The sequence below is a fragment of the Maylandia zebra genome, linkage group LG6, assembly GCF_041146795.1.
Source record: "Maylandia zebra isolate NMK-2024a linkage group LG6, Mzebra_GT3a, whole genome shotgun sequence".
NCBI lineage: Eukaryota > Metazoa > Chordata > Actinopteri > Cichliformes > Cichlidae > Maylandia > Maylandia zebra.
The window spans coordinates 25,731,049-25,755,025 of NC_135172.1; the positions used below are offsets into that span (position 1 = coordinate 25,731,049).

A 23,977-nucleotide genomic window follows, 5' to 3' on the forward strand; every position below is an offset into this window, starting at 1 on the left:
AACTGCAAACCTAGTTACTGCAGCAGCAATCCATCACAATTAATAAATGCTTTCTTTTTAAAATGTATTTGTCCCTTTACTTATTCAGACTCAAAGATACTTGTTATATATCATTTTGAGTATCTTGTGGTCCTCTCTCTTGAAACAACGCTTCCTTTCCTCCTTTGACTGTCACTCACTCACACAGGAATCTAGACACCATGTTTCTCACTCTCTGCTTTCTACTGCCTACTTGCTTTTAATCATTCTGTGAAGAGTGAAGTCTGCTATCTGTCCACTAACAACAGACTCTTTGCTTTGCACCCCACCCCCCTTCCTCGTCCTCCTGCTTTCACTGCTCGACTCTGAAACACTTCAACCAACAGATACATTTAGTCCTTGCCAATGGCTCTCCTCCTCCGACTTCTTTTGTGTCTCTCTGTGATAAAAGATACTGAATAGCCACTTCTTCACTGTCCTTGTTAAGACTTTATCTTACTGTATTTCTACACACAACTTGAGTTTCATTTTTTCTGCACTTGGTAATTGATAACCTGTTTAACTGCACGGCATGGCGATGTTATCGCTCTCTTCTACATCAGGTAGTCACTGCCTTGTAAAATGCACTTCACATAACTAGGAAGCAGAGATTCTTGCGTAATTTGGCGAATGACAAACAGCTAAAGCTATATTTATAGTTTTTAGAAGTTTAATGCAGAAATCCAGTAAACAGCTTTCTAGAAATATAGCTCAATTTAAATTTGGTGAATGAAAAGTCAAATTCATTTGTATGTCATCATGCTTTTTAATCTATTCTCATATAACCTTTTGGTGAGTACTCCTCTACTGCTTCCTTCCTCTTCCATACTTCTCGTAGCATGCTAACACATCTGTTTTGGAGGTTTGAAGCAAAGCTGACAGAAGTTTTGCTTGTGAGGGTGCAACCCTTGCTAAAGGCACACAGCACACATTATCTCTCACAGTGGAACGTTTACATGAAGCCGATCTCAGACAGGAAGGCAGTTGGACGGCCTCAGGCAGTGACCCACAGACTCGGCCTCTCACAGAGGAACAAAACTGAAAAAGTTTGATGTCCCACACCATACCACAATTAAAAAGAAGTACTGTAGTAATGGCCTCAAAAAAGGAGGAAGTTACACAAGAAAGACAGCAAAAGAGAAGCTGCAGGTCGGCACAGTAAACAAAACAAACCTGTTGGTGTTTTTCAGAAAGAGAAAATAAACCTCAAACATCAGAATATAACATGAACCAGGACAAAATTGTAGGTAAGCGCCTGAGGAATATTGTAAAAATGTATTTTTTTTTCCACAAAGAGGCCCCTATAAGAAACTCTTTAAAAAGACTGTCAATGAGATTATTGTTTTAAAAGAATCTATAAATATGGAAATATTTTTCAGTTAAAAGTTCTTTTTTAAATATTTTTTATAGCTAGACTTTCAGAACTATCTGACCCCTGGGCTATTTATAACTTTGAGGAACTCCAGTGCAGTGAGACTCACATCATTGGTTTACCACCAAAATCCAATAACTAAAACACAGCAGTGCAATTTAAAACCATGATGAATGTATATAACTAAATTAATTAATTATACTCCAAAGGAAAGTATCTATTTTAACCCAACAATATGTATTCTAAAACAAAAATAATTTCAATTTGATTTCAATTCAGGTTTATTTATATAGCACCAAATTGCAACAACAGTTGCCTGAAGACTCTTTATACTGTATGGTAAAGATCCTACAATAAAACAGCGAAAACCAAGGAAACCCACAAAATCAGATGACCTCTGGCAACAGTGGAAAGAAAAAAACTCCCATTTAACAGGAAGAAACCTCCAGCAGAATCAGACTCAGGAAGGGGCAGCCATCTGCCATAACTGGGGGTGAGAGGAGGGGGGAAAAAACCCAACCAAAAAACATTTTGTTGATAATTTCACTTTAAACACAGACTGAGCCCAAACACACGTTTAACTTGAATGATTCAAACTAGAAAAGCTGGGAAAAAACATTACAATTTAAGGAGAAATGCCCCTTAAAACCCACTAATGCACCAGCAAGACACATGAAAATGAACAACAAAGATGACGAGGCAGCTGAAAGTCCCACTTCTCTGCTTCCCATGATCATGTGCTTGAGTCTTGTGCCTCGTGGAGCTCTGCCAAGTTCAAAGTTCAATGTATAACCAAGAAACGAGAAGCACTGCTGACGGAAAGCGAAGCGCAATGAGGAGAAAGAGGGCAATTTTATATGGTTGAAAATGGTTAACCACAAGCTTCCAACATATTGACATCACTTCAACAGACTGAAAAACTACTTCAGCACAAAAAACAACCCCTGACAATGAGCTCATTCAATAGTAACAACAAGCCCACAATGTAAGGACTTGTTTAAACGCAGTGCAGAGTGAACTCTTGACTGAGAATAAATTAAGTCAGTAAAGATCCCCGACACCTTCAAGGTTTTCATCTTAGAAGACTGAATGTCTGTAGCGTGGAAATGTTAGAGCTGACACAGTGACTGAAGAGGCAAACAGCCACTGAATGGACATGGTTAGATACAGACTCCCAGACAAACAGGCAAAAAGCAGTCTGACAGTTCACAAGGACATGTTATTTATATAACGACTCGAAGGTGCCTCCAGTTTACTAGCTTGTTTTTGCTACAGAGCATGGAGTGTGTCACATGAAAAGAGCAGCCAAGTCGCATAAAATGAGGGAGGAAAAGGCAGGTGGCCAAAAAGGAAAAGGGGACTCTAAAGGCTCTCTTGGACAGTTTAGATAATCATTAACTTCAATCACTTCTGGGGTTTTTTTCTTTTGGGTTTTTTTTTTATTTGGTCAAAAAATAAAAGGCTGCGTGCGGTACTTTCCAAGCTGAGTCAGAAATCAGCTGTTTTACCAGAGAAGGTTAAATTTAAGCTCTGTAAAGAATTGGGTTCAAAATAACCTGATAATACTTGTTAGCAGTTCCAACTGAAGAATAATTTTAATCAAAACTCAACAAATAATGAGTTACTATCATGGTAAAAGATTCCCGCTTCTACTGATATCAAAATCAACCTTTTTCCCACCAGCTATTTTGACATGAAGTTCTAGGTAAAACACAGCTGTTACTTTCTGCTTTGGTTCAGAGCTTTAATTCATGTGATCAGTAACAGGGACAGCAGTCTGAGCTCCCTCTCCCCTGTTCTCAACCCAGCTGAGAGATTAATCTTTCCATTGTGCCTTGAGACCTCCTCCCCATAGGATATGCTGGAAACACCTCACCTTGGAGGCACCCAGGAAAAATCCTGATCAGATGCGTTACCTCAACTGGACATTTTCGATGCCTTTCCCGAATGATAGTTCCTCGCCCTACCTCTAAGGTTGAGCCGAAACACTCTTCGGAGGAAGCTCATTTCCACCGCTTGTATGCATGATCTTACTCTTTCAGTCACTCCCGAAGGCATGGGAATATCAATCAACTAGTGAAGTGACAGTGTCAGCACCACTTGCGAACAACGCATTTATACTCCTCACCCCAGACTTGGGGGTGCTACTTCTCATCTCAGCTTCTTAACACTTGCCTGCAAATTCCACAGTACAAAAGGAACGTCATGGCTCAATGAAGCAAACAGAACCACATCATCAGCAAAAAGCAGACACAAGATCCTGAGACCAACGAATCCCACAACCTACCATAACATGCAAAAAAAGGCTGCTGTGACAAAGGTTCTGTAAAATGTCCCTGATATTTTACAGCACAAAGGTTGAGCTTCACTTCAGTATGAGCTTTTGAGCTTGCATGCAATCAAAGCAGTTTCAAAAGAGACAGACTGCCGACGTAATAGCTCATGACAGACTTTATGACTAATATGCCATACAAGACGTGCCTCCTGTTCCAGGACTACAGCACTGGCAGGAGCACAATGGATCTGGAGGTGATATCGCCATGAGTCACTCACACGCTCACATACACCTACATTTGGCTTGAGTTGGCAGCAGCTAAGCAGACTGGATTTTCACGTATTCGGCTCTTTAAAGGGTCTGACAATTAGTAACCTACAATTTACAGAAGCAGGAGCTCTGACATCATCTAGGAAAGGAAAAACCCTGTTTTATTACTGGAGTGCTTAAGCACAGTTATGGTTTATGCTAAACAATACTGTGAGTGAGGACGGGAAGAGCAACGTTCCCCCACAGTGATCTTTCTCTAAACTTGTAAGGAGAATGACGATTCACTTACAAATTATTTATTAGGCCCATTATGTAAATTAGAAGGAAAAAGTGTCAAAAGCCCCATCACATTTCTGAAGAGTAAAAGGTGAGGTGTTCATGCCTTAATTCTTGGCACTCTGCAGGGAATAAAGTAAATACATTACTGACAGTGCATGTGACATTCAAATTCAACTTATTTTCACTCACAAACACATCTATAGATGGCCTCACACGCATGAAATCACCATAGTAGAGGTGAAATTTTGATCTGACAACTTTAGAGGAAGTTTCAAAAGTAGACATATTTATCTATTGTAAATACTCATTACACTTTCCAGCTTCAATCAAACTTCTGTGAACTGTATGAGCCTGAATGACCACCCAAAGCTACCATTTTACACCCGAACCAATGGTAGGGTCACAATGAACTGAACGGTAGCATCCAGTTGACAGGATGAAGTACAGTAGTCACTACAACGCAAAGCACATTTGGAATAAAGACGAGCGAAATTATTTGGTGTTAAATACATTAACTGCTACACAAAACATTACTAGACATGTAACAACTATTCTGCTGGAGTCGTTTTAAAAGGCTAAGGCCACCACAGACGAAAGCTAACAACAGGTTGCGAAAATTTAGCTAATGTAAAAGCTTACTCAACGTTAGCTAACTGTCCACTTTAGCATGACACACAAAGTAAAACAACGCCTTCAAACTCCACTCACATCTCTCGACTCTTGTTTGTTGTTGAACAGGCTGAATCGCTGGAATCGCGCTTTCATCCCATCCGCCATAAACTTGACAAAAACTAAATCTGAATTGTTACTTCTCCGTAACTCGTCCCTGCCAGCGCGAAGCGCTTCAATATCATTTCATTGGAAAGTTGATTTTTCTCCCTGAAGCCGAGGTGGATCCTGCTGTTCGTTCGCCGTTAGGTTCGCAAGCGTAAGATCATTCAGCTTCCGGTACACACATTCGCAATAAAACAGTTCCAGCGCTCAACGTGTAAATCCCTTACTCTTTAACGAAATTTCTGTTTTATTTTGAAAGCAAATCGGTAACTTCCGTTTCCCTTCACCACAGACTGCGTCTGATTTGTCGTAGCCAAATCCTCCTCCGCGTATTGAGAAAATGGACACAGTTCCTGTCCCGGAGCAGTCAAAGTTTCGGCGGCAGAAATTAGGGTGGATTTCCCATTACCGTTACAAGAATGCAGATCTGTTATTTTCGTCGACATGACGTTATATAAACCAGCGGTCCCCAACCCCCGGGCCTGGCCGCGAGAGTTGAGGCTCAGGTGTGAAATGTATGGTTTTCAGGGTTTTTATCGGTTTTCATCGTTATTTTGTTATCGTTTTTATCGTTAACTCGGTTTTCCTGAGTCTTTTCACGTGTGTTACGAATAAATCTTATTTTTTTTCGGTACCGGTACTAGTTTTATTTTGTTGTATTTATCCGCGACACCTTAAAGGCCGGCCCGTGAAAATATTGTTGGGCATAAACCGGTCCGTGGCGCAAAAAAGGTTGGGGACCGCTGATATAAACAACATTTCCACCCAGGAATGCACAGCCTTTGGGGAGTGCCACTGAAGGAGAATTTGGGATGAAAAGCACACTTGTGGCGCAAAAGTTTCAAGTCTTCATTAACGTCAAAGTCAACATTTGACACAGTTTTGTCACGCCGAACAACCAACGTTAGATGATACTGAAGTTTGCTAGAGCACCACACTGCATTTTAAACTAGTTACTTTTCACAGCACATGCCTAGAAAAGTGGACGGCTTGTACAATGATACAGTTATAGGATTAAATAAAAAGTAGTTATTTTAAGCACTGATTAATTAAAGTGCAATAGCATTTTTTACCATTCACTGTTGATATCTAATAAACTTGAATCGCTGAATGTGGATTAAAATTATTCTTCTGAAATTGCAAAAATAACAGTCCCATAAAAATAAGATAAAATGGGAAGTTGTGTAATGAAAATCGTATTCGTCTATTTATTATGCATAGCTTAGTCATCAATTTATATCCAAAGAAAGCAATGCATTTTATTCAACAAAGTCTCTCACAAATTACTGTTCAGCATTACAAATGGTAGCCTATTAGTGATTAAAACAAACCCTTGGTGTTCATGAATGCTACCTTTTTATTACCAACGAAGCAAGAAATAAAATATTGTAAGTGCAATGGTGGTAACTCCTCAATTAGTAGACGCCAATAAAAACAGTCTAGCACTGTAGTATCTATTCTTTAGTAACTACCATACATTAAAGGAAAAATAGGTTTAGTAACTTTGCTAATGAACACAAAGGCACTCAGAGAGCACATTCTCCTCCAAGGTCTTATTTAGTCATTTTGATGCAAGTGATCTGGAGCTGCAACAAAATGTAATAATATCTCCCTGTGCTTCATCTCTCAACCAAGATACAAGAAACAAATTAAACCTGACAAACAAAACAAACCTTCGTCTCTGCTCTCGACTCGCCAGACGAATCACAGATTGCACAGGGACACCAGTTACAGTGAAGAGAAGCTGGCTTGTAAAACGTAAATTTAAAGCTGAAATCACACAAAAGCACAGCAACAAATACAAAGTCATGCAAACAGATTTTCACACCGAAACACTGATTTTTAGACACCTCTGTGGTGACACCCAGTGGTTACTTTCTTATTTACTAGTTCAGCAGAAAGGGGAGGCCCCACCGACCTCCTGAGATCATTTCTCTCCCTTGATAGAGAATAGGAAGTTTATGTTTCTTGCTGAGGTACTTAAATTTAGTGCTGGTGGTTCTTTTTCCCATAATGTCTCATTTTTAACCACAAAAAGATCCCATGTCCCTGCAAACATTTACAAAACACACAAGGGAAACTGCAAAGCACAGTGGCACCTGTAACAGAGTGTTACTCCTGAAATAGTAATGACAACCATCTAAAAACACACTTACCTTAAATGTCTATAACATTAGTGGTCTAAAAAAAAGTAGATGTGTATATTCAACTGCACTGTTAAGCAACTCTACAGTTTTTCAGTTGCAGATATGGAGATCCAATATAATAGCTTCTTTTGCGATAACAGTATGACATGGCACAACATGGAGCAGAGAGCTGCATTTCCTGTCCGGAGGCAGTTAAATTATAACCGTGTAACCAGTCAAGAGGAACCACTAATGCAGCAACAAGAACAAATCCTTCATGGTGGTACATTCTTTGTCCCCTGCAGTGAACAGGAACTTCTATTTTCTCTGACTCTGAATATGTGCTTAAAGAAAAAAATACAGATATTTTTTCTGATTCAAAAGTTTTACTTGGCACGGTTCTCATAAAGAAAGCCAGAAAGCCATGAACCAACCCTGATCTGGTATGTTCAGGTGCACATTTCATATCACAACAGTCCAAACTGAAATGCCCCATTTGAGAAATGTGTCAAATTGTGTGAAACTGCTGTTACTGCGGTGTGACAAGTGACAAGAACTCCAGAAGCAAAGAGCGATATTGTGTGTGTTTGTGTGTGTGGCTGACACAGCTCAGACAGCAGGTTGAACAGAGACTCTTGACAACTGTGTCATTTTCTCAGTCGATCCATGCCTGTTGCAGAGATACTTTTTTCCAGCTCCGTCTTCCACCATCAGACTGTGAGATGCTTTGGATGAAACACAGTTTGTGACTGGGCATGCCCCTCTCATACCTGTCTGATTTTCTCAAATCTTTTAACACAATTACATTGTAATTTCCACAGCATATTCAGCTCCTGTCTATCCTCACAGTTGAAAAGAAAACACGAGGCTGGATGCCCTTATCCAAAGCCGGTCAATTCCTCTGGAATCAGAATATCAGGATTTGTGCTGAGGCTTATGAATCCAGGTCTCATTCCCATTAAATGTATTGCACCTAATTTAGATGAGATTAGATTAATTGCTGTCCTCAAAGCTCCCTCTCCCGTATTCTCCCCATTTCCTCTCCTCTGCCCTATTTTCAGTGTGCTGACATTCATCTGTCCTGATGCCTCTCTCTTCCCCTGGCTGTCTGTGCCTTGTTCCAGATGATCCGGATCCTCCACAAGATTTAGAAACTTATCTTGTCTCATTCCTGCCAACTACCCCAGCTGTCATAGTGCGAGAGGCAGGGTGAAGTCTGTGATGTAAGGTTATGTAAAATTAATTTGACTCAAAATCTGATGATTTTTGTGCTTTTGGTGGTGAGGGTTCATTCTAGATTCCCATCTTGCTGTAAAGTATGCACTTTTATTCTGCTTAATAAAAACTTATTTGACAACATTTAAAACACTAAAGAAAAGACTGTATTATCTCACTATTTAAAGCCCCGCAGCACTGTGTAGAGATGCCACTTATAATTAGAATGTATGTAACTGCGAGAGAAGCCTGAGCAACAGGTGGTCAGCCTGACATCATCATGGTCACATGTTCGAAAAGGTAATGAAAACAACAAGCGCTCACTCTGCTGCAAACATAACATCATAACAGGATCTGTGCGACAGGAAGTGATCTCTATGGTAACGTTGTTTCACATCCTGCACGTTTCATGTAAAGTATGCTCATTTTCTCTTGATCAACAAAACAGACAGGCGTATCCAGGCATGTCTGCAGTCGCTGTGCAAATGCTGAAGAACACATGTGTGCATTTAAGACAGATGTACACTCAGTGATATTTACATTACCCCACACAGTAAATGATGGCTGTAGGCATAACTGAAGCGTGCTGGTATTTCTCTTGCGGTGCACATGTGACATTTTGTATTTTGACTTCTCTGACTCATCACGTTTCACATCGAGTACCCTTCATTGGCTCCATCTTCCTAATCTGGCCAACTCTTTTAAGTCTCTGGCATGTTGGGCATGGCATGCTATCGAATGTCTCGGGCCTGATCTAACACCAGCTGCAACTTCACTTTGAACACACAGGCTTTTGGCCATGCATGTCATGTGGAGGAAAGGTAAAAGGACTAGAGGTCAGGGGTGTGTTGGTCCTCAGTGTGTCACTGTTAGTGGATCAAATGCACGTCTGTGTTTGCTCGTGTTGCTGAATGGAATAAAAGCACGGAGCATGTGGGCCGCAAGCGAGCCAAAGCCAGATCCAGTTTCTCTCTGTGGGCTGTCATAATAAATACTGATGCGGTCACACTGAATGCTCAGGCAGCTTTTTGTCATTTGTGCAAACATAAGGAAGAGGTCGTCACACGGCTGGTGATCCCCTCGTGTCATTCTCATCTGTACCTTGGTGCTCCAGATTATCTGACATGCTGTGTTTCCATATACTTTGACTAGCTGAGCTTGTGTTGATATGTTTGTGGTTGACATATGCCGTTGCTTGTCGTGAGAGAACTCCCTTTGACGTTTTTGGACTTCTAATTTGGCTCATGTGCATTTATTTACCATAGCTCTGAAGCTGTTCTGTGTTATTGTGAAACACGTTTTGTTTTGTAACTTTGCATACATGTGTAGTTTATTTCTACAGCCTCAAACGCTCTACCCGATTGTTGATTGAAGTAATTAAATCCAAGAACACATGCACACACACTTATACATACCTTAGTTCTGTACTGGCACTGGAAGACATAGCAGGCACAAGTCTGTGTGCCTTTCACCAGGCAGGCAAAGCTACTGGGTTCCTGGCTGTTGTGAATTAGCTTGGTCACATGGTGAGGAAGACATTCAAACAGAACTGTGTGTGTCAGAGGGTCCCATACAAGGCTCTCTCCCAGCGTGGACACACATCGTACCCTTGATGCTGACACACACAGAAAAACTGTCTGACTGCGTGAAGTAGGACCCAGCTGTCTACCTCCAGACCCCCCAGCTTGCACCCCACCACCTTGCTCCCTCTCACCGGGCTGGGACCTGCTGATTTCAGCCACCACCCAGGGTAGCATAGCCATGGTGGTCAAATGGTGGACTTTCCGAAAACCAATCATGGTCAGTTTGTATCGTACTTCGTCCTCCTCTCCTTCCACCTCCATCTTTGCCCCCCATGATGCAATCCTCTCCCTCCCAAGCTTCTGAAGACACTGCGTGGCAGAGGTCAGATGTGAAAGTGAAGGACATGAGCGGTGGTTTGGAGTTAGATTATAACGGGGTTTGTCAGAGCTCCCTGGTCCAAGAGCTTCACTCCTTCTTGGCTTCACTTCAAAGTAGAGACCCTCCATGATGTCTGTGACCTGAGGCAGCTGCTTGCCTCCACTTCACCTACAAAATATCAGTTAGAGATCAGAGCCAGTAAACAGCTGAAAGGACAGCCGCAGGCATTTGCAATCTAGCTTGATCTTATGAGATTTCAAATGAACACAAATGTGCTACACAAACATTTACTTTGCAAATTAGAACTTAATCTTGTAGCTTGATGTTTGCTCGACTTTGCTTTTAGTGTAGAATGAGGCCAGTTTCCCCAGGACACTATGAATCACCTGATTTGTGTGTGAGACTCAGTGGTACATTCTCAAGGACACACAAACAAATGATGGTAATCCTTCAAATATCATATTTGACCGGTTAGTTGTCACAGAGGGGAAAGGGACCCCCTCACTTCATCTAATCATACAGCTCTACATAACCGCTCACCTGTGTTTGCACATTACGTTTTTCATTTAAAATCCGTGAGAAATTACACAACAGCGTCAGAACCTTAATACTAGGACACGAGTACAAGATTAAGTAAAGATACATTGTCCGTTTAACCAAAACGATCACGTTAAAGTCCCGAAAAAGCAAAAGGCAAACGTTTTCATACCTGCCTTAATATAAATAAATCGTTAACTTCATCAGCGGTGCTACGTTCAAGATCTGTATGCTGCTCGAGAGCATCACGCGGAAGTGAAAGCTATTTTTTATACAAGGAGCGGGCGGCAAACAACGGATCGTAACGGGGTTTTGGTCATTTTACGCACGTAGCCGTTTATTTTTACGCACGGGGGTTTGCGCGATTTGCTCCCCGCACCAAATATTGTTTACCCCGAGATTCCCAACGCGCACAACGTCCGGTTTTAATCAGTTTAACATTTTCATCTTCTCCTCCTTCCTTACCTGTCCCGGTCACGCCGGTCTGTCGTGGCTAGCGGCAGAACCACCACCGAGAGAAATCTTATGGTGTAAGAGTAACTGCCTACAGAGGAACGAGAGAGAGCCCTTTACACAGCTCGAGCCGTCTTCAGCTCGAGTTAAATATAGATAGACCAAATCCTACCGTCCTCCTCGCCTCTGTACTCAGATGGGGCATGACAAGTGCATGCTGAGTGTGCGCGCTGGCGAAGGATGCAGGGGCGACAAATGTGCGCGTCGTGGAACTCACAAAACAGATCGATAGTGTGTCCCCTCGTTTTTTGTGTTTTTTTTTTGTTACTTCACGTTTACCTCCACATGTACAGTCAGAATCTTTATTTAGTAAAGTTGTATTTTTCAGCATGAAGAATACCGGAACACGCACATTATTTATTCTCCATCAAATGAATTTAAACTGAAAATAAGTTAAAACAACAACAAAAAACCTCTGACTTCTAACACTTCTAACAACATACAGTATGAAGAAACGAGGAGTCGGTGTCTCCACTTGATGGCGCTATAAACTTTTAATGTTCTCATTTACACACTCCTCTAATTCTTGACATTAGCAGCAAAGCAAATGATGCTGAAGCACACTGTGGAATGCATGTCATCAAAACAGGAAATACAGAACGCATAATAGTGTGAAAACAGGAATGGCTGTGGGTGTAAGATGGTTGGACTTGTGCGCTTTAAGATCTCCGGCATTGAGGTAAACTGAATTTTAAAAAACAAAAACATGAAGCTGTGAAACATTTTGACTACTGAAAATATAGGAACACATGACCCTTGAGATCATTTTAAAATGACTAATTATCATCAACAACAACATGATTTCTCCAAATTGTAAAAGAGCCACATGGTTAACTTGTCACTAACACGTTTATGAATTGATGTAAAGCCAGAATTAAAAAGAATCTCGTCTGGAGAATTCAGACAACACGTGGCATGCTGGTCAGAGATATTAAGCCCAGCTTGTCCTGCTTGTTGTTACAGACCCATCTGCGCTACTGTGGCTTTGGCTGCAGCTTATTCTTATCTGGCTCGAAAAAGTTTTCAATGATGGCATCAACCAAGTCATCCAGTTCCTTCTTCAGGTGCGGCACATCACTGTTAGAGACAAAAAAACAAAAACAAAAAACCCGTTGACATTTATGAGGGATTACTAGAGTTGCACTGTTCAGTTATGACATTTCAAACTGTGGAGTTTCTTTATCTTCAGAGAAAATAAAACAACTATTTATTCCTACAAAAAAAAAACAAAAAAAACAAAAAAAACCCCAAAAAAACGTTTTTGCCCATCATTAAATTCCTTCAGGATTTGGGCTGATATCAGACAAAAGAAGATGTATAAAGCCATTTTGCAGGGTGTAGAAAAATTTAACAGTTCTATAGTTTGCTTATATTAGCTTTGCCTCTAAAGTAACCTACCTGTTACCAGGAGGAGCACAGAGTTCAGTGTAGTATTTGATTTTTGGTTCTGTGCCGCTGGTCCTCATGGTGGCCACACCCCCATTAGAGAAGGTAAAGGTGATCATCTGACTGGAGCTAGACGTGGGAAGAACCTGAGAGAGGAGAGGAAGGAGTGTTAGATGGACAGAGGGAGAGACACACTAAAATAAATAAAACTGGAAAGACGAGCAAAATTAAAAACACAAAACTTCTGCAGTTTAAAACTAACAACTGTTTTAAAAGGAAACTCTTACACAATTATAATGTGTAATTAAGAGGTTTGTTATGCTCTCAGTGTATGAACTGCAGGTGTGAAGTTTGTGCCCTTACAGCTTTTTTATCGGGTTGGTTGCTATCGTATCCGGTGGTCAGGTCTCGCACAGCGTCGATGGCAAAACGACCACATTCGGTGGGATACGAGTCTTTTGTGCCACCATAGTTGCGCAGACGCTCAAACAGACTGCGGATCACTTCCTGGTCATGGCAGATAAAGTAAGAGTTCTTGCTGATGTGGTAGCCATACCTGATGATAAGAAATAATCAAAGACAGAGCTAGAGCCTGCAGTTTTAGGTTATTCAAAGTTTAAGGTGAAATGTACGCAAGTGTGTGCATCTTACTCTTCATAGATTGTAGTGAGCTGCTGAGAAAGACTGATTTTTTTAGTCGCCAGGAAGGAAATCATCTCTCCTGCTATGGCTGCAGCGCTCACTCCATCCTTGTCCAATACAGAGGGACTACACATATACCCTGCAACACACACACAGAGTTCACTTAGACTATATAAACCTCCAGCTGCTGTAGTCAGCTGCCACTTCTTTTAGTAGCAGTGTATCCAAAGGAATGAGATTCCAATTATAGTATCATAATCTTATTATATAGGAATGCTGGAAACTATGCTGTTATGTTGTATGTGTGTGTTGGACTTACTAACAATCGTATTGACCCCAAACAACTTTTATTTTTAACTCAGCCTTTGTGTTTGACTGTCAGCACGGCTCAAACCTTTTAATAATCAAGACTGAGATCACATCACATGAATCTGATGTTTTTACATGTTTAATTTTGATGACTCATATTTTCATTAACCAAATGACCAAGATTGCGCTACGTTGTGTGATTAGATTCACTTGTAAAGCGCAACTGTTTTTTTTCCACAGAAATATTTCAGTATCAGTGCACAGTATACATGCAAGTATACTTCAGGACGGCACAAAGAAAGTGAAGCACTTCTATTCACAGTAATGATGCAACCTTTGGTCACAGTTTTCAGTGGTGTTTAGTTCAGGGGACTGTGAGAGCTCTGCATCATCTTGCACCTCTTGAATTAGTCCACTGTGAAGTCTGAGGTGAGTTTGTGATACTTTCCTTGTCAGAGATGAAATGGTGTGACCTTTGCTTCCAGAATTATTCGCTGATATTAAACTGGATCTATTGTTCCCTCTCCCACTCAAATACTTTCAGCTTTGCAAGTGGAAACAACTACAGCCAAAAAGCTCATCCACTTCCATAAAGGTCATATTTGTTTAGTCCTCAGTGCACTGCTGGTGACTCATTCTGAAGGTCTTTTGCAGTTAAACAGGGGTTGTCCTTGGTCTTCTTAGCAAACCTACAAGCAATTCTCCCTTTTTTGGTCTTACAGATCTCAACTTAACCTCCTCTGTTCCTGTTAACTGCCACTTCTTGATTAAACTATGAGATGAGGAACCAGCTTTCTTTACTTTCATAGACACAGGTAGCTGTTTAGAGAAGCCGTGGCTGCTGACAGCTGCCACAGCAGAAGACGTTTGTGGATAAAGGTCTCTGAAGCTGAAAGGCCCAAAAGAAGTTAAAAATTAACTTCATGTCTTTCAGCGATCAGCTCACACACCTCTCACTTAACCGTTCATAGTAACTTTACTTTTCCATGTCACTGTGCACTTTATATATCTAGTTTAGTTCACCAACAGGTGACTACACATTTCAGTTTCATTACTGCCATCACTTTAAGGCTATTTTTTAATCCTCAAGCAAGTTTTTGAAAGGTTTAGATTTAGGTTGAGTTTAAACTTTAGTTTAGATCTTGTGAGCTCCCAAAAACTCAAACAGAAAAATGTTGTTGTCATCAACTGATCCCACACAAATTTATGTTACTTGAATACTTTTAGGCAGTTAAAATTAACTCAGCTTGTGACACTGTGGAGATCATTGTGTGCATTAGCCACAAAGCATGAATCAGGACTGGTCTCAGTTTGAAAACAGTCATTCGTGTGTGTGCTGCATGTGATAATACCTATGGCCTCTTCAAAGGCAAACAGCACGGTCTTGTCCTGGTCCAAAAGGTCTCTGGCTCTGTTACCCATCCACTTGAACCCTGTTAGTGTTTCCTGTCCAAACATTATGTAAGAAATTTGGTTAACAGTAACCACGGAGAATGGTTTGAAACATTCAATCTGAAACACGTGCGGTGGTGAAACCTAAAACAGTATTGTTAAATAGTCTCATAGCCCTTTTTTTAAAAATTTATCTCAGTTTCTTCTAAATACGATTACTAGCAGGAATTCCATACAAGCACTCCTCTCCAGTTAGGCCCATCTTACAGAATCTTTTGATGCATGGGGAAATTTAACTGATCTTATTTTAAAAACAACTTTGTTACCTCAAAGTGGAATCCCTCCTTCAGGGCAATGGCGCGCAGTATTTTGGATGAGACTGTGCTCGACAGCATGTAGAGGTTTTTCACAGCAGCAGCGTCGGAGTTTTGCTCCCTCCAGCAGCGAAATAGCCACCAGCCAAGCAATGCTCCCAGCTCATTACCACTGAACACACGCCACCGTCCACTAACACAGACACAGACAGAGGTTATGGAAGTGAAGGCAAGCTAACATACCTTATGCAGAGGGTCATCGATCTGTGATCATCAAAGCATTCTGTAATATGCAATGTTTAAACTGTTACATTGCAGCAGGTCAGTCACATAAGTTGGTATAAAAAGAAGATCTTAGAGAGGGCAGAGTTTCGTACAAGTAAAGATGGACAGAGATTCACCAAATTGCAAAAAGCTGCATTTACAAACTGCGAAAATCTTCCTCAATGAAACAATTGTGAAGACTTTTAACATCTTCTCATCTGCAACACATAATGTCATCAAAAGATTATGAGAATCTGGAAAAATCTCTATGTGCGCGTGAAAAAGGCCAAAAGTCAGTATTGGATGCCTGTGATCTTCAGTGGGTCTCAGGCAGAACTGCATTAAAAACATGCATGAATCTGTCATGGAAATTACTGCGTGGGCTCAGAAACCCCCTTCTGTTCACCTCGCCGTCTACAAATTCAGGTTAAAGCTTAATCAGGAGAAGCTACATATGAAGAAGATCCAGAAAGGCTGATCCACGGTCAGATTAATAGAAGTTTTAAATTATTTCTGGAAAAAAAAATGGACATTTTGTTCTCTAGCCTAAAGAGGAAAGGGACCATCCGGCATGTTATCAGCAGTCAGTTCAAAAGGCTGCATCTCTGAATTGGTGCCTTGCATATCTGGAAAGGCATGATTCAATGCTAAAAGGTATATACAGGTTTTAGAGTAGCACATGCTCTTATCTAGACATCTTTTCCAGGGAAGGCCTTGCATATTTCAGCAAGATGATGCCGAACTACACACTGCATTTATTACAAGAGTCTGGGTGCAGAGTGGTCTGATCATTCACCAACTGAAAAGATGAAATCATCATGTAAAACAATGACAAAGAAGACCCGGAACTGAGCAGCTGGAGGTCCTGAGTAGCTCTAAAATGTGTGGGTCACCATAATTTTTATTCATTCAACCCTAATAAACCTGCCCAATGAGTTTGTGTCAAACTCTGCTGCAAACACTATTAAAGCTGTATATGCACACAAACACACCTCTCCTGCTTCTCAGCAATGGCCAGTCGATCTGCATCAGGGTCATTCGCCAGCACCACAGAGGCCCCCTCCTTCTCTGCCAGTGCAAATGACAATGTCTGCAAGAACAACCAATCACTTGTTACACAATCAACCAAAACCAGTCATCTACTACAGTCAGCTGTATATGTTTTAGGGCAGTGAAACATTTGTTGTACTTTCATTTTGGTTTCTGTACACTGGAAATCTCAATACAAGAAGAATAAGTGCATGATTACAAAATTATTTCCTTAGTTAAGAAAAACAACTTCACAAAATGTCAAGAATACTCTCAAAGAGGAAGGTGTGTCATCGTCAAACAAAGTGAAACAGGCGCAGGATGAACTCTTAAGTGTACAGGGCTATTCTGTCATTCCTAAACAGTAATGCGATACTTTTGTAAAAACCCTTGAACTGAGACTCCCCGTCTGTACTTCAATCACATCTTGATGATCTGATTTAAAATCCACCATGATCGTGAACATTAAAACTGTGTCACTGTCCAAAAACCTACGGACGCAACTGTACATATGATTGGGTGTGACAAATGTTGACTACGCACCAGGACTCCCTCTCCCTCTTCAGGATTAGGATATTTAACGGTGGGAAATTCGGGGTCTGGATCCTTCTGTTCCTCCACTGCGTACGGAGGACGAAGATCGAAAGCCTTGAATGCTGACTGGACGAACGTGTGACCAACACCGTGCACAGATGTATGCACAATTTTCACCTCTGACTTCTTGTTTATTTCCCTGCAAAAAAAGTCAAAACATGATTTATGAATATCCACAGTTTTTACCTCGAAGCATCATGTACTTGTACGGCCTACATGGCAGCTTATGCATTTAAAACATTACACAGTAGAATCGCTAGCATGTTTTAAATGGTACATGCTGCTCAGCAAGTTGTGTATCTATGCAGCACCTGTGATGGCAGTGTTTCTGGATGGCTTTGAAGTATTCTGTGTTAATATCCTGATAGGGGTCTTTGAGCAAAGTGCTCTTCAGAGCCTCCTCCGTGTTCCACGACTCAGGCCAAGGCTCCAGGTTTTCCACAATGGCTTTAGATATACCTTTGTCATGAGGAGTCACAATCTGGGCACCGTTCTCCCAGTACACCTAGGACAAAACCAGAAAAAACTAAATGTTTCAGAAATTTATGGGAAAGAAATTGGAACTTTGTAATTTTTAAATTAGCAGAGATTATAAATAAAACTATCAGTAAGCTATTGATGCATTTAAGGAAGAAAGACAAGGCAATGATGAGGTCTTACCTTGTAGCCATTGTCTTGTTTGGGGTTGTGAGAGGCCGTCACCATGATACCAGCACACAGACCCAGGTGGGAAACTGTGAAAGGCTACAATGAGAATGAGAGAAAGACAATAGTACCTCATATATGATAAATATTTTAAGAACACCATGCAGAAGCAAAAAAAAGTTAAGAAATACAAAGAAAGCCTATTTGAAAATGTTACTAATAAAACAATGTTATAGTTGGTTACTATGAGGGATTGGATTCATTTCTACTGAGAGCCAAATGGTTAAAATGTTTTCTGCTATAACGCCATCATGGAGGCAATTACTCGTGATCAAGGTGCACTTAAGGAAAATGTCAATATAATTTTTTTTTTTAATTACTTTGGGAGAACATCAGGTGAATTTGAGCAGCAGACGTTTTCCCTCGTTTTCCTTTTGTCTGAAGACTCACAACAAAACTGTGCTACACAAAGATTTTCTTTCCCACAAAACTGCAGAGAAAGATAAAATCAGGATGAAAAAGTGAGAACGAGGAATACGCTTTTATGAAATTCTGGGGCGAGGCTGCCGGAAACTGGCGCCACTGACCACCACCAGTAGGCAACCAGTAGGCAACGGGTGAAGTGTCTTGCCCAAGGACACAACAACCGAGACTGTCCAAACCGGGGCTCGAACCGGCAACCTTCAGATTAAAAGGCGAACTCCCAACTCTTGAGCCACGATTGCCAGTAGAAAAAGGCAGATATTGGCTAATACTAATATTTGGTTGACTTATCGATGAATGCCTACTGAGAACGGGCCTAAACCACTGCTGTGTGTTTGCATGCTGGCCTTTTGGCAAATCCTGCAGAGATATAGTCTACATTTTCACTAAGGCTGAATGATTGTGGATCTTTCCTCTGGTCTAAGTAGGCTCATACCCAGGGCTAATCTTTGAATCTGACATCTTTTGATGCACAGTGTCTAAAATTTCATGGAGTCCTGTTTCATCCAGCTTAGACAGACACCTAAAATCCATTCACTCCTATCTCAGCATGACTTAACAAGGTCCTGCTTTTATTTCTTCCAGAGTTGACTACTTACACCAGCGTAACATAAACAGGCTACTATTAAATGAAAATGCAGCTGCTAGGCTTCTAACACGTAGCTGAAGCAGAGGGAGCATTACAGCAGCCTTTGCAGCTCTTCACTGACGACTTCATAGCTTTAGAAGTGATTGAAACATTTTATGCTTGTTTCTTAAGCCATACAGAATTCCCTGACTGAACATCTGAGGTAGGCAGTCTTTAAAATCTTCTCTTAAAAGTTATTTTTATCTGCTGGCTTTTTAAAATCACTTGTTGAAACCTGTTGTTCTATGTATTTTATTTTTTTCACGTGTTGGACTAGCACTTTACGGCTTGGCTTTGGAAAGTGCAATATAAAAACAAGATAAATATTGCGTGCTGCTCTCACTATTACACAAGGAAAATAAGTAATGCAACAGGAAAATTGAGCAAAAACTGAATAAAATAAGTGGATAAATAGATATATTGAATAATCACCTGGAAATACAAACAAGACTTAAGTGGTATTGATGTCTAAAGCCTAAATTGCTAATCACAGATCCTCTTTCTTCAAAGTGAACATAATCTGATGACTGCTACATGTGTTATGCAACATGTTGCACTGTACACTGAAGGAAAGTGAGCGGATTTTTTTTTTAAATTGGAATTTGCTTTAATTTTTTTTGACTGTGTTGAATACGTGTTGCAACATCCAAAAAAAACACCCAAGTGATGAAAACACAGGAAACCAAGTGATTACCACAAAGGGCGTGGGGGTGATGTCAGAGAAGAGGTGGACAGGGACTCCTCGGCTGATGAATACAGCCGCAGCCAAGCTGGCAAAACGCTTGCTGCTGCCCCCGCTGGGAGGGTGGGCGCGAGCGTCGTACCCAATCACCACCCCTCGCTCTTTGAGGTTCCCAATACTCTGCTCCAGGTAGCAACAGAAACCCTGTCAGGGAGGAAACGATTAGAAGATACAAGAGAAAGGTCTTGAGAATGGTTGATTATAACTTTAAATAAATATATATACACACAGCACCTCTCACAAAAAAGGCACAAACTATGGATGGGTTTTAACCCGGATTATAACAATTTCAATCATGTAATGAATCAGATAAAAATCACAAAATAATAATTACAGAACATGAAGTTGGATATATATTCAGAATAATATGAATAAAAGCAATCATCATAAAACTGAGCTAGCTTTTATACAAATCAGTGATTTGAAGGACTGCTTGTATATATAGTTTCACGATCCTGCAGTGTCAGATCTTCAGTGCAAAAACAGCAATCTCCATTATTCTAGAGCCAGAAAAGAACTAAGGGGAAGGTCTGACTCACACACAGGCAGCAACTCAGGAATAAACTATGAAGTGCTATAAAGCAATCTATACGATCTTAAATTCAGCTATAAAATTAAGTGTGAACCAGATTTTGGGGGGTTTTGGGTGACAATAAAATACTTCGCATTCCTCAACTTCTTCACAAAACAAAGACTAAAAATCAAAAACGGAAACATTCAACTTTGCATGCGACTTGAAACGTATTGAGCTGCAGTATTGACCCACCTGTGTGGTCTGAATAATAGTGAGGTCGTTCATACAGGATATGCCAGGCCCCATGGCTGCTCTCAGACCTGCTGTGCCAAACTCCATCCTGGAGGAGAAACACTTCTTCAAAGCTTCCATGTTTCCCTCTTTCACCATATCCTGCACCATGGATTTCGTTTTGGGGTTCTGGGGAAGGGAAATTTTTTATTATCCACAAATTAATAAATAAATAAACGAACACAATTAAAGATTTAAAATCTTGTCTACAGTGTTGTCACTTGATGATAAAGTTAGCATTAAAAAACCCAACACAAAAGCTTCTATAGACAACAGGAAAGTTTAGAGGGTACGAATCAGTCTACTTAGGAATTACTATGAGAACGTCCAGACAGGACGGCACTTCTGACCACGTGGACCCCTGAGGAAGCCGCTGTAACACAATTATCTCAAGACTAATGAATCTGGGGTCTTTTTCCAGTGTGACCTAATTTGTGACATCCCATATGTCTTTAAGGCCAAGAATGACTGTGTTTGTGTAGGTCTGATAGTCGGGTAGTAGCCGGGTTAGTTTGGTTATACATTTGTGTTGTAAGCATGTTAAGACCATGTGACTGGTTCTGTTTCAGTAATGACCAACATACCAGAATGTATGACCAGCAGCTGACTGGGTTATTATAAAATCTGAGTCATATTCTGTTTTACTGATTTATAATTTCAAATTATTTTCCACTAAATAATTCTGTTATTTTGTAGTATTTATAAAAATAATGACGTAAATATTAAAAATAAATATAATATTAGGAACAACTGATGCTTGCAGACAGGAGGAAGAGTCTCCTGCAAAATTTGGACAAACGTTTGGGGACCAAACAGAGGGTTATGGATTTATAATCATTAAAATGAAAAAGACTCAGTAACAACAGACACTTGAGTACAAGCACAAGTTGACTTCTGGTTTTAAAGAAAGCAAACCTGCAGTGATGAATGTTTGTGGATACGTAACCCAAGTGGAAACTTCTCTGTCTAAGATAAGAGAAGTCTAAGAGCAGAGCCCTGGGGAACACCACTGGTCACTCACAAGCAGATGACTGGCTTCATAAAGTAGGCACAGTTCAGTTTACCATGAAATCCACAACTGGTTTAATTTTACACGTAAGACAGGAGGAGAAGTAGAGAAAAACTACCTGTAATTGTTAAAACCTTGCAGATCAGTATTAATTCTGTAGGGTGAAATGTCAAAAGGGCTCTATGATGACTTTAATTTAGCTCTCGTGTTCTTGGAAGTAAAATAGCTTCAAACTAATTTAGTAGGGGAGGGCAGGTCAGTGTTCGTGGAGTGGTCACGAGTTACGCAACCCGGAGAACGACTTCTTCTATTTTTGTGTGAACAAGGGCTTCTTTGACTTGATTTGTTGGTTGGATGTAAAATAGCTGACAAAGATTATTTAAGAAAAAAAAAAAAAAAAAAAAAAAAAAAAAGAGTTTGAATTATGACGGTTTCTAGCTAAAATGCTTAAGGGTCTTTCTCATCTCAAAGCATCAAATTTCTACAATATGTTCTGTTCGTCCACATCTGACGTCCCTGAAAAGTTTATGGTTTAAAATTTGGGCGCATGTAATGATTGATGTGAAATTATTAGAATTTAATGTACATTAAACTCCAGAATTTTGCGTTATTTGGATTAGAGGACCTACTTATATTTTTGCTTTTGTAGAAAAATTTGTCATATTTGCTCCATCCAGATTAAAGTTGAATGAAAACAGCATTTTTTCATGTTGACAAAGTTTTATTTGGCATTTTTTGTAAAATACATCTATGTCCCATTCAGAAAGTTGTCTTTTTTGCAGTGTGTTTTCTTTTCCAATTATTACTATATGTTCAAATGTTGGACTTTATAATTCGGGTTACTTTCTTTGTTTATTTATTCTTTAACCAGTCATAATCAGACATTTTTTGATCCATCTCATCCTGGTTCATTTTAAGGTGAGAATTTGAAAAATTTCAGGCTTTTATCTTTAATAGTTTCTGATTCATGCTCAAACATGGCCTCAGATTTCGCAATGTGAAAAAAAAGATATGGTGGAAATGAATCAAGAGATAATTTTCAGAACTATACATCTTGAAAAGTAAACGACATATGAAGCTGAAATTTCACACTGATCATTATATATGTCCAAATATTAGACCATAAAATCTTCTAGCAAATTGGTGATGGTCAAGCAGAAAGTCCGTGGTGATTTGAGACAAAACAATGCTAAAGAAACTGGACATCCTCCTTTACAGTGTTTTATAAGCCGAGATCTAAGACACATGAGATTCTGCTTTCAAATGACAGATCAGATCTACTTTCTGTTATGCTTATCCAGACTATTAACAGGCTATCATCTAATTCTCACAGAGAAAGAAGAATCCAGTTCTTCTTTGCGCTTCTTGGTTTAGGCATAATAATCATGTATTTAGTAATTCAATGGCAGATACTTGATTTGAGGTAATTCGTGGGAAATGGGCACTTCTTTAACAGAAAATACAGATAAATTAAAACCCAAGTCAATATAAACTTATATCAACTTATTATAGTAAACAAGTAGCAGATTTTTACAACTTTAAATTAAAATCTAAATTGAGCACTATCACAAAAAGTTCATTGATGCATGCTTAAATGAAAGGACCAGTCAAGGACACCACTAAACTCACAAAGTTACTAACTGGAATCTTCATGTATCGCCCGAGAATAAATAAAATCGCTCGTACAAAGATAACCCTGAATGTGTTTGATGACTACAGCAAAGCTGAAGCACTCTGAGCTAGCACGCTAGCTGTCAGCTCACCTTGTCGTACTGCAGCCACTGCCGTATAGACTGGTCCAGCTGGGCGTCACCGGTTGAGGACGTACCGTTCTCCATTTCTCTTCTTGGCCAGAGTCAACAGTCTGTCCAGCTCAGTGTCTATGCTCATGGGAGATCAACGCACTCCTTCAGTAACTTTTTCTGGCTAAAAACTGAAGATGTTAGCACCACTGCCTGCTGCTGCGGGCGGAGCGACGTTCTGCGTCACGAGCTTCCTGCGTGTTGCATTCAGAAGCTGTCGTAACTGTGGTTAATAACAAGCGCGAGGCCTTCATGGACTATTTTAACCAATGACTCTAGAAAACAGTTATACAGTCATCGATTTTAACCAGAGAAAATTAATTGAAAGATTGTTTCAAAACTGTTACAGAAAGCGTAATCTTTGTTTTCCTAGAGGAAAAAAACCATAATTACACAACTACAGCAGTCACTGGAATCACGGTACCAGTATTTGAAGTAATGTGCAAAAGTCTTAACCCACTCTCATTTATTTACATTTTTACAATTTAAATGGGAAGTAGATAATCCTTTACTACATTCAGTGATTGTCATGCAGAAAAATGAAGCTGCTGCCAATCAGATGCTTTCCAGATGATCTTGCATGGTGGATGAAAAACTGAAGGGACCTCTCTGTGTTCATAATTCCATTCATTTTGACAAGTTCCCCAACACC

General features: G+C 40.1%; 2 protein-coding genes across 6 annotated transcripts in view; both read right to left on the bottom strand.

The window, feature by feature from the left end:
- tbc1d1 (TBC1 (tre-2/USP6, BUB2, cdc16) domain family, member 1) overlaps positions 1-11,395 on the bottom strand; it is a 57,855-nt gene extending 46,460 nt beyond the window's left edge. Inside the window, exons 1-2 of one of the 5 annotated variants that reach the window (XM_004564287.6) lie at positions 11,234-11,395; positions 9,745-10,399 (exon numbers count right to left, since the gene is read on the bottom strand). In XM_004564287.6, coding sequence (XP_004564344.1) covers positions 9,745-10,359 — 615 coding nt within the window. In that variant the 5' untranslated portion in view covers positions 10,360-10,399; positions 11,234-11,395. Of the gene's footprint in view, positions 1-4,922; positions 5,176-9,744; positions 10,400-10,940; positions 11,006-11,233 lie in introns of those variants that run through there. The other 4 variants (XM_076884939.1, XM_004564289.6, XM_004564288.3 and 1 more) reach the window with 4 other exon arrangements.
- Positions 11,396-11,751: 356 nt separating this feature from the next.
- On the bottom strand, positions 11,752-23,532 carry pgm2 (phosphoglucomutase 2). Its single transcript, XM_004564286.2, has 13 exons — positions 23,287-23,532; positions 20,476-20,643; positions 19,662-19,853; positions 17,872-17,955; positions 17,523-17,716; positions 17,161-17,350; positions 16,581-16,678; positions 15,337-15,517; positions 14,971-15,064; positions 13,319-13,448; positions 13,031-13,223; positions 12,680-12,813; positions 11,752-12,358 (listed from the first exon to the last, which is right to left on the bottom strand). The coding sequence occupies exons 1-13, from the start codon at positions 23,359-23,361 to the stop codon at positions 12,256-12,258; spliced, it is 1,836 nt and encodes a 611-aa protein (XP_004564343.1). The 5' UTR covers positions 23,362-23,532; the 3' UTR covers positions 11,752-12,255.
- Between the last annotated feature and the right edge of the window lie 445 nt (positions 23,533-23,977).

What these genes read in the sequence shown, in the direction of transcription:
- pgm2 (XM_004564286.2), bottom strand. Translation starts at nt 23,361, where the DNA reads ATGGAGAACGGTACGTCCTCAACCGGTGACGCCCAGCTGGACCAGTCT. An exon ending in AGGAGGGATTCCACTTTGAG is followed by an intron (nt 15,065 to 15,336) that starts GTAACAAAGTTG and finishes ATGTTTGGACAG; the next exon opens with GAAACACTAACAGGGTTCAA. An exon ending in CTCACTACAATCTATGAAGA is followed by an intron (nt 13,224 to 13,318) that starts GTAAGATGCACA and finishes TCTTATCATCAG; the next exon opens with GTATGGCTACCACATCAGCA.